The sequence below is a fragment of the Orbicella franksi genome, chromosome 5 (assembly GCF_964199315.1).
Source record: "Orbicella franksi chromosome 5, jaOrbFran1.1, whole genome shotgun sequence".
Taxonomy (NCBI): domain Eukaryota; kingdom Metazoa; phylum Cnidaria; class Anthozoa; order Scleractinia; family Merulinidae; genus Orbicella; species Orbicella franksi.
Genome location: NC_138149.1, coordinates 24761183 through 24772400, shown reverse-complemented (window position 1 = coordinate 24772400; position 11218 = coordinate 24761183). Strand labels below are relative to the sequence as shown.

Here is an 11218-nt window from a genome sequence, read left to right as displayed (position 1 = left end):
GTTCGAAAACCTCGACGGTTCTAGATATTAAGAAAAGACCAGAATAAATACCTGGAGGGACCTGACATGATGGACAACAGTACCGTGGTCAGCGAGTTGAAAGAAAACTTCAGACTGTCTCAACCTACCCCTAGCCTTATTTTCGGAGGCATTTTGTTTCTCGTTGTCGAGGCAACAAACTGCTCGTTAACCATTCCATCATGAATGTTCCCGGAGTTATCGTCGTCTGTAAACGGTTAAGAATCCGAATATCCTTTCACTGTAAACCCCCGCTAATCCGAATACTCTAAAATTGATGAACTTTTACGAATCCAAAAAAACTCCTTTAGTGTAAACCTAGTCCTAGATCGACCACTGTAATGTTTATTTGTCTACCAGTGTTATGATCTGCAAATTTCAGTTAATTGATCAAACAACCAAAGTAGAAAAGATGGATTTTTTCCCAGTATGATCGAAACTTAAACGCAGTTTCTTCCTGGGTTAATTCAATTCAAGAAATTCCGGGTTTTCTAGCTGAGTTTGAGCATATTGTGTAGGTACAAATTTTCTACACAGCTAGAAGAGCGGAGATGCCATCACGCAGTTAGTAGTTTATAGAAATTATGGTATTTCCACTTGACTTTATTTGTCGTCAATGATTCAATTGCCATAAACCATAGAGGATTGGTTAAGTGTATCTCTAAAACTGCCACTATATTGTAAGTTATCAGTGATTCAATAAAATAAATAAGTGTTAAAATCATTTCCCGGAGTACTGTAGAAACGTTCTTTATCAGGGATGTCGTGGGTGTTGCAATGCAAATGAAAAAACATACATACTTATACTAACTTAAACAAAAAAAAGAAAACAAAACAAAAAAAAAAACATTTTCCATTATTTTATCTACACTACGTTTCAAATATTGCTTTCATCGGATTGCTGGAAACGAATATTTTACTCGAGAGTGGCTATCCGCGTCACGCAATTGTTTACATTCCAGCGCCGGATTTTGGGCAAAATCTATGAGAAACACAGGCCAAGGCGGGCGACTTGAAATCATTTGCCCAGAGATGTTTTTTGATAGCCTAACAGGTGGGTGTATATTTAACCCGTAGAAAGTGTTTTTATGGTATTTAAAGTTATAGCCCATAGAAAAATATGGCGATGTTTTCATGCAATAATTCTCTTGCGACACACTGTAAAATTTTGCGTGTCAGTTTGATCTCTTTTCGGGCTCAAAACTAACTTTGATTTATTTTATTTTTCGCTCAGTCATACCACGAAGACCTGAACTGAATATAAAATCCATTGAAAGATTCTCAAGTAGCTGTTCTGCGGAGCACGAAGCAATCAAATATTCGGAAAATTCAGCAAAACCGGAAGTAGATTTTGAGCCCAATCGGGTCCAAATCGTTTTTGGCGTATTTCTACCAAAGAAAGCTGTATTAGCAGAAACTAACTATGGTCCGTTTCTATTCTTACTAGGACCTATCTATGGACAAAATACAAGCGAAATCAATTTTTCGACTTGTGCCATTGATAGGCGATTTAGGTCCATTTTTATAGGCATTTACTCTTAACAGGTATTCAGCCTCCATCCTCGAAAATCAAACTAGCTCACTTGTTAGTCTCTTTCTCATTTTCAAAGATTTTCGAGACTCGAGCGAGGGAAAATGATATACGACATGAATGTAAACAGCTTACCTCCATTTGTCCTCTTTGCTCCTCTGTCCTCGACAACACATCCGTGTGTCCGATGAGCAGGCCCCCCGCATCACTAGAATAGGTCAAAGTCAAAACCTTTTTTTAGCTTTGATGGACAAGATAATACTGGCCCCCTCTGCAATAAATGCGGCTCGGATAACCCAAAGACTCGGGCCTAGTCTGTTTTGGTTTGTCTGGCTAGTTCTTGCCCTTTCGGGTAACTATATTTTCAGGGGCCTGGAAACGAGAAGTTTTAGTCTCACTCGCGTGTGATCGCGTAAAATAGAGGAGCTCGCGATCTTTAGACATAAAAGCTAAATTAGGCATTTTCTTAGTCTTTCTGCAGTTTTTATATCTTTTATTGTGGTAAACGTACCTAGATATAAAACAGTTCATGTAGTAATTACGTGTAAAGGATGTCTCATTTATGAAAAGTCCAACGACGAAGTGTTGATTTCCATACGTAATTGATGCCGGTGACAAAAAAGCATCAAATAGGAACAGTAATTAGGATTACGATTAAAAATAAAAATAATAATGATAATGATAATGATAATGATAATGATAATGATAATGATAATGATAATGATAATGATAATGATAATGATAATGATAATGATAATGATAATGATAATGATAATGATAATGATAATGATAATGATAATGATAATGATAATGATAATGATAATGATAATGATAATGATAATGATAATGATAATGATAATGATAATGATAATGATAATGATAATGATAATGATAATGATAATGATAATGATAATGATAATGATAATGATAATGATAATGATAATGATAATGATAATGATAATGATAATGATAATGATAATGATAATGATAATGATAATGATAATGATAATGATAATGATAATGATAATGATAATGATAATGATAATGATAATGATAATGATAATGATAATGATAATGATAATGATAATGATAATGATAATGATAATGATAATGATAATGATAATGATAATGATAATGATAATGATAATAATAATAATAAATACAAAAAATAAAAATAAACATAAATATACAAAAACAATTTTCGAAAAAATTCAACGAGGTTGCATCTGTATGATGCTAACACAAAATTAAACTTAAGGTAACGCCTAAATTCATTTTAATGAATTAAGGTGGCTGGTACTTTTCCAGCAGCTATACTTTGACGGATGAATACTATTAATGTTCGGAAAATTTTAGGTGGCTGAAGCCCTTAGGCAAATGTTATCATGCTTATCACAATCCGATAATAATAATAATAATAATAATAATAATAATAATAATGATGATGATGATGATGATAATGATAATAATAATAATGATAATAATGATAATAATGATAATAATAATAATAATAAGTGGGCGTCATAGCCGTCACCTAGCTCGCTTTTGTGTTATGAGTACTTAAAGCATTAATGAAGGATGATTTAAACAAGTTGTACTGTTGGTATGGTAACCTATTTTGCCATACGGATTACCTTTATTGGTTAACCAATGGTTGAGTTCTTATGTGATACCAATATTGTATCACTAGATAAATAGTTGAAGTATTCACCCGTCAAAGTATTACTGTTGAGAAACACTGGAAAAGATTGCCAGTTTTCTTAAAACGCGAGTCAAGATAAATATGCCAAACAGTGTAGCCACAAAGTGGAAAGTTCTTCTAAGTAATACAAATATTTTCATAGTTAGAGTATGCAATAGAACAACACCGATTAATGTTTACAGACACGTTAACATTAATCGTTAAAATCTATACAAAGTGTGATCTAAAGACGATTCAGCTGAAATTACCACATAAATATTTTATATTATATTCAGTTGAAAGAGTTTTAAGATTAAACCACAACTTTGCATACCAAATAGATTCATTAAACATTACAAATTCAGGAAAAATATTTTCTACGAGTCCTGCTGGAAACTAGGTGAAGCACGAGACTCTAAAATTGAAGTCTCTCGCAACTACTTCTAAAGACATGAATGTGCGCTAGGGTACAACCTTGGAGCCGATGGGACGCCCATTACGGCGATAGCTGTACAACAGTACGTAATTGAGTCGTAAATCAAAGCAAGAACAATTCACAAACAGGTTGAAGGTTCAATTTACACGATTTGGACTAATTTTCTGTCGTAAACGAGTCGCACTTTCGCTACATTCAGCAAAGTTTTACTTACTTAATCGTCCGTTAATTATAAACATCTCAGTAAAATCCCTTAAACTTAATGGTCCTAAGCCAATTTTCGACTTCGTGCGAACAACCATGTTGTAACAGAGACGCATGAATGATTTCCTTTCTGATGTCGTGTTTTTCGTTTGATTCTAGTACAACTTACCTCCTTCTCCAAAAGTGTTTGAAATTGTGATACCACTTTTGCTGGTTGTGCAACCCATATCTAGACTGTAGCGACGCTGTTTAATATGGTTATCGTAAAGTTTTTATCGGGCAACGAGCATCCATTCAAACAAAAATAAAACACTTTGAACAAAAGCGGTAATTTTCTGGACTGTAAGACGACTATCCCGGATGACAAAAACAATACATAATTATACTAAATTACTCAAGCGAAAGAAACCGCCATTGAAAAGAAACAAAAGAGATCAAATCGGGTGCTTTCAAGAAATCTACTAACCTTATCTATGTCAACATTATTTAGAGAAGTATATTTTACGTCTTCAACAGGCAAGTAAATAATTTAGTGTGATCGCCTTAGTGAGGGTATATAGCACTACTCATTATAATAACCAGTTGTCAATCTGCTGACATTCGTCTGTTGTCTTGGCTTTAATTTGTCTAATCTGGAAAAACAAGCCATAAACCTTTGGCACTTTTCAGCAGCAAAAATAAAATAAATAGGCAGGGTCTCTATAGGTCTTTACATTATTTCGCATGCGATTCCTTAGGGCTACGCTAAATAATGCATGGAACCAATATCTTCCAGTGGCCGTCAAAATGCCCCTTCCTTTTCTTCGCTCTCGTCGGATCAATTCGCTCACCGAATTCCCCCCCCCCCCCCTTCACCACTCCTCCTTCCTCCCCGCGACGGGAGCCTGTTCACAGGCTACCAATGCTAGGAAAGATACAAACAGTATCAAACAAGGCTATGAGTTTATGTGCGCCAACTACTTTATTTACTTATTTTTATTTCATTTCGTTTTATATTCTACTTATTTTACTTTATTGTGGGGAACCGAAAATTAAGCTCCGTTATATAGCTTAATCAGTTCCTTTCTTGGCTTAGAGTTTGCCTTGCCCTCAGTATCTCTTCATTCACTCTGCGGAATTCCTTTATCTGTCTTGCTCGATGCTCTTGCAAATTCCTTTCTTATTCATCTATGGTGGCTTGTAGTTGGCTGAGCGCGTTTTCGAAGTTTTCTCTTTGTCTTTGCCTCTCTTCGCGTATTCTCTCCGTCGTGAGTCGGGGTTGAGCGTCTCTTAGCGACAAACCTGTTGGCATTAATGCAGTTTGTTCTTCTGTTGTCAGGTTCCCAACTTGCTGGCGGTACTGAAAGTGGGTGACAATGTTAGTTTGTTGTCTATAGAATACGACGCATTTTGCCTCAGAAGTCGTATAATTTTTGGAAGACAAATGCACGAACAATTTTGTTTAAAGGCTAACAAGTACTACGGAACAACAGCAATAATATTGGACTGGATGCCGAAAAAAATTACGGTTCTCATTCAATGATTTCGAGGGAAAAGAGGGAAGGTAACGACGCCAACATTCACCGTTTTGTAGCATGCTGCCAAAGTTTATCTGGGAAATTTTTTTGCCATGAATACTATTTTAGTCGTAAGTTGATGTGCTTTCTTCATTTTCTGTATTTGCATTAGGTTTTAAAGCTTGTTTTACTCCTATGTTGGCTTTGGAGGAAGAAAGATAAGTCAGTAATGAGTCACACTTCAAAATGTCCGCCGTCTTGGATCCGCCATCTTGGATTATCTTGGATTTAAAAATTTTCCCAAAAATAGCAGATCGTCTCTAAACTGATTCGAAAAATACAATAAATGAAAAATGTTCAAATAATCCAAAATCTCTCAACTAACTCGACATTTTAGCTGAAAAGAAAATCACCAAATTTCGGTGAAACATTTTTTGAAAATTTGATTGACAGGGAAAAGACATAACATGTGACCAAACAATTGACACTTCAATAAAACGTTTAGTACGGACGTCTTCGCCGGCCTTCCCCCCTATTTTTGTGAAGTTTATCACACCTTCTAGAATTAGCAGAATTTTCCTTTCATTATTTGTGGAGGGTAAAAAATTTGGGGATAGCGAGTCACTAAACTCGCTTAATTTAAACGAGTAGCGCATGTTGACCGATGTATCTTAAAAAGAATAAAATATAGTGCTCTAATATATATAGAGAAGTATATATAAAAATATATTTCAGGGATCATGTTTACCCAAGCAGGGTGATCTATTGCCTTTGTGTAGATTTGTGACAAGAGTCTAAAGCAAATATCAGACCATAAATTTCTATCTCTAATTCGATTGTTTCGTATTTAAAACCAGTGCATCACTTTTCGGGTCGATCCTATCGTATAGTTTTTACTTCCGGAGGGTCGCTACGTGCATTAGGGATTTGCCAACAATGTATTTAACCATGAAGTTTTAACACTAATTTCGAGGAGATTACTTTGAGGGATCGTCAGTATAGGAACTTTCCGGCCGAGCTGAATTATAGCTAAGTACATTGAACGTTTTTCACAAAAAGTTATCTGTTGCTGAAGACGGTAAAACACTTTTCTTTTATTGCGTGAGCGTTTAAAGCCCTTCAATAGAATGTTGAGTGGTTAAAAAGACGACTCGATTGAGACCTCGAGCAACTGTAATTCTTTTTCCTTAGGACTGTGAAACATTAGAATGAAAAGGTCAAGGCCTCAGTCCAATCGTCTATTTGACGTTTTTTAATCAACTTCCTGGAACACACCTCTGTCAAATTCAGATTCAAGTTTCTCAAGCCGTTTTCCAGTTCAGTGCTCTCCTGCACCAGCTGCTCGATTGTTTCCAAATCACTTTTTGAGTGGAGCTTGACTTGTGGCTTGACAGCAACTTTTCTGTGATGCACAGGCGGGACAGCCAAGACTACGAAGACGAGAAAGCAAACGAGATTGTATATTTAACAATTATTCCATGAGCGCGCGTTGGATATGAGATGGTAAATAGCCAACGAGGCCCGTAGGGCCGAGTTGGCTATAACCAATCTCATATCCAACAAGCGCGAATGGAATAATTGTTTTATTAAATTCGGTGTGTTTGTATTCTTGGAAATATAGCTTAATTTTATTGGGTTTTAATTTTACAAAACGACCGGAAGTCGATGTGACAAAAACAACAACAAGTGGGAAATCACATGACATGCGCGCCGCTTGTACAATTAGTTGAATGAAAAATTTGAGAGCGAAGCAAACGAATTTGCTGAATGAAATTGCAATCAAGTAGAATTCAAGAAACGTCTATCAAATGAAGGAGATTTAACCTTGGCCAGAAAGTTTGAAAAGCGTTCAAGTTCGAGTCATGGAGAAGAGCCAAATAATTGTGCACTTGCACATTGCCATTGTAATAATGCTGCGGAAAACTTTGATCGCCATGTGACACAGACGTTGTGCCAAAATTATCCTCGACAAGATCTCTCTCAGGATTTGAAAGCCTTGGCATTTCGATGTGTGGAGCTCATTGTTGGTCAGTTTTAGATTCAAGGACAGAAACTATCTTAGCGTCAGATTCATCTTCAGAATCTCCGAGGCCACCCTGGTGGTTTTTCGTGGCTGGTAAAGAACCGGGCTTACTTCGGTTCAGCTCAAAACACTCAACTCCTTGAGGTGTTTTTCGCAAGGACAGAATTGTTGGCGCTAGCTGTCGTTGATTCTCTCGTCGTCGTCGCCCAAAAAAGAGACTGAGATAAAACTAGGTCGTCCTCTGTAGCTGTGCGGGGTTCTTGCTCTCGGCCGATCCGAGCTTGCTTAGTCGAACAGTTTCCTCATCTGCTCATTGGAAACTGGTTTCTTATGGACTACGCCGGCAATTATGCCTGTTTTCCTGCGGCCTTTTACAAATGCATATGCTCTAATAATTTATTTGCCTGGTCAGAGATAATGGAAAACGGTTTGTTGTGCGGCGGCGTGCGAAGGAAATGATCAACTGGCGGCTTTAATGGATTTAATCAATGAACTTTTGCAATACGTGTCATCTTTCTTCCTCGCAGACGAGTAAAAACACTTCAACTGAACATTCAGTTCTTCTTTTGACATTTCTTATATCGGTTTCGAAAATTTGGTGCCACCAGGACTAGCAAGCCATTCTGTTCAGGTAAAATTTGTTTTTGTTACATAATCTTCATGAATGCGTAAAATCTCGCCGGTCATATTTTAATTTTGCAACTTTAAGGGAAACTTAACGTATACGTACCGTTAAATAATCTTATCTCGAGCTTTGTGGCTTTTTTGTTGATACTGGGTCGGCATTGTCCATAATTTCCTGTATTTGCTGTGTAGATAGCTCACCGAATGTGCTTTTTTTCATCCATTTTTTTTGTGGACGAAACTTTGCTTCACGCGAAAAAGCTCATGCCGAGCGACATTTGCCGCTTTCATTTCCATATAAGGTCAAACGCAGGTATAATGGCTGGTAACCGAGATCCAGTGAACCAATCAGAAAGCTAGAATTGCATTATCCGAGGCTGAGAATTTAATAATAATTAATAATCGCCCTGTTAAGTTTGAGATTTGTTAGTTTTCTAGTTACGAAGTCAGACATTGCTCATGTTGTGTGATCATTACCATTTATCCCAATGAATAGCAATGAAAAGACAGCTTGACACAGCAATATCTTTCTCAAGCAGTAGTCTATTGAGAAACAATCAGGTTTAGTAAGAATCTTTTCTTACTTAAAGGTTACGCTACTCGCTCACTCGTTCAACCACTTACTTGTATAATGTCGCGCTTGTAACTGAAAGTGTTTAACAAGTAGAACAGAGCGAGACGTCCCAACAAAATTATACTTTGTTAAATTGAGCCCGATTAATATTTATTTCGGCTATATTAATATTGGTAAAGATAAGTTCAAAGAAAGGTCAGCCACATAATTTCAAAATGATTACCGACACCTGCGAATTTGTATACGAACACCCTGCTGGTGGTGACCTTAGTCGGACGTACTTAGGGAGGGGTGTGGTGGATGCTATCCCGACGCCGTCAGCGGTTTTGTCACAATTTAGTGAAGATGTTTTACTCCTCCTCCCTCGCCGAGATTTTAATGTGTCACCCGTCCCTCCCCATCATTTGGCATTGCCATGGCAATTTAGTTTCGAAATTTGTTATGTTGACCCATCCAAATGTCGTCTTTCTCCACATAATTCTTCGTCTTTTCAGTTTTTATTAGTAACTATTTGGAATTAGCATCTTTCTTCATATATTTACTTTTTCATTTTGGGTTAGTTTCCCATCAATTCACGTTAGTTGTCTGAATTACTGAGAAAAATAGTCTCATCCAAGATGGCGGGGTGTATTTTCACATGCACTTCCAAGGGATTAATTGTCTGAGGTGTAAGGTATAAGCCCCCTAAGGGTGGGGAGACTCCCATATAAAATGGACGTGCTCCTCGTACCTTCATAAAAGTGGTTTTGATACCTGTATGGATTTTCACTCCAACAGGTCTACAGCGAGAGCTTTCGCGGAACCTTTTAGGGTATCGAGCCAAAATGTTATTTAAATTTGACTCATTTATGCCGGGAACTGTACAGAGATACCGTACTATCAAAGTGTTCAATTATATTTATCGTTTCGCTTGTAATGAACAACTTATATTAAACTGGACAGAGATTTATGATAGCACTTTCGCAAAATTTACGAGCAGAAGGTATTCGAAGCAACCGTATTCGTCACTATTAAAAATTATGAAATTGTCACTTGTTTTACAGTTGGTACTTCTTGGGAAGTTTCAAGCCGCGCACACAAAACAGGAAATTAGTGCCTCTTAAGGGTTCTTTTCAAAATTTCGGATGAGCAGCCCCGTCCTTTTCATATGGGCTATAACCTATAAGCTATAATCAGTTCCCAGCACCAAAGGAAGAAGAAGATAAATAATGTTCTTGTTTAAAACAACGGTGGAGCAGTTTTTAACCGTCACTGTTTCACATCGTTGAATATATATTTCGCAAGCTTGGGAAATCGATCAGCACAGATCCGACTTCGGAATTCGCCTTTTGTTTGACGCCAATTTTTTTTTTTTTTCTGTTTTGGTGGGAGGGGGAGGTTGCAACAAGAAGCCAGCAGTTGATTTGAATTCTCAGATATATGGAGTCAGACCAAATGAGCGTCAATGCAGAAATACAAATCTGAAAGTTCCGCTGAAGCTCGCATTACTAATTAATTCGTCACTCAAATAATCTCGATGCAAGACATCTGAAGATCGTGCTTTTCATGAACACTTTCTTCTTGAGGAAGCCGCATATTTAACGGTAAAGTCTGCATATGAGCCAAGTGGCCAATCAGGCTAGAGCTTATCCCGGTTTCTGTAGTATGAAGCGACTACGACTATTTCTACTCCCCGCTGGATGGGATGCTAGTCCATCGCAGGGTTACCCCTAACATCAAATTTGCTGTTAGCCACTATTGCACCTGGGTGGAGAGAGGCACTGAGACTTTCAAGTGCCTTGCCTAAGAACACAACACAATGCACCACGACAGGGCTCGGACCCGGACTGCTCGATCTAGTATCCAATATCTATTTGGCGAACAGGAAACGATTATATGTCATAGTGGAGCCCCATGCTCATATAGGAAAGAAAAGGAAACCCATGAGTTGATTTTCTCATGGTTATCATGGCTAGCAGTATTGCTCGCGGGCGCGTACGCACGACGGCAACGGCGACGGCGACGACGACGGAGTCACGCAACATGGCGGCAATACTCCAAATAACTGGTTGACAGAGACATGCAGCCTTGGTTTACCCTATACTTCTTTGATATTGGACATCTATGTTATGATCAATTGAGACCTGTCAAAACAAGGTATCCGCTGACCAGTATCAGGTGAACATATCGCGGGCTCAAGTTTACAGCTCATCGAGGTCACGTGTTCTTTGAAGTTGACCGCTGACCAAGTGATGGTTTTCGATTGGATCGCGAGCTCACTTCAGGTTAACCTGTTGAAAACAGGGCAGGATTGTTCGGAAGCTGGTTAACGCTAACCCAGGGTTAAAAGTTAACCGAATTAACTTTTTCTTCTACACAATTTTTTTTGCTGCTTTGTTTTGTGTATATGGTGATTATTAAAACTCAAAACAGAAAGCCAAACAATATACAGAAAACCTCACCGCAAAGTTGCAAATCAAATTCTACCTTTTCCTGGGTTAGCTCAATCGGGCTCTGAACAACCCGGCCCAGGAGCTACGCTTTTACATTAAGTTAGAGATTTTACAATCGCTATTTTCTCACTCGTACGAAATATGAAGAATCTAGAGCTAGCAGCAGCTTTCAAAAGATTTCAAATGAACGATAGAATCT

General features: G+C 37.7%; 1 protein-coding gene across 1 annotated transcript in view; it reads right to left on the bottom strand.

Annotated features, from left to right (window-relative positions):
• Positions 1-1867, bottom strand: part of LOC145487199 (NACHT domain- and WD repeat-containing protein 1-like) — a 19718-nt gene extending 17851 nt beyond the window's left edge. Inside the window, exon 1 of the mRNA XM_081465926.1 lies at positions 1685-1867. Within this exon, the coding sequence (XP_081322052.1) occupies positions 1685-1690 (6 nt within the window). The 5' untranslated portion in view covers positions 1691-1867. The remainder of the gene's footprint in view (positions 1-1684) is intronic.
• Positions 1868-11218: the final 9351 nt, after the last annotated feature.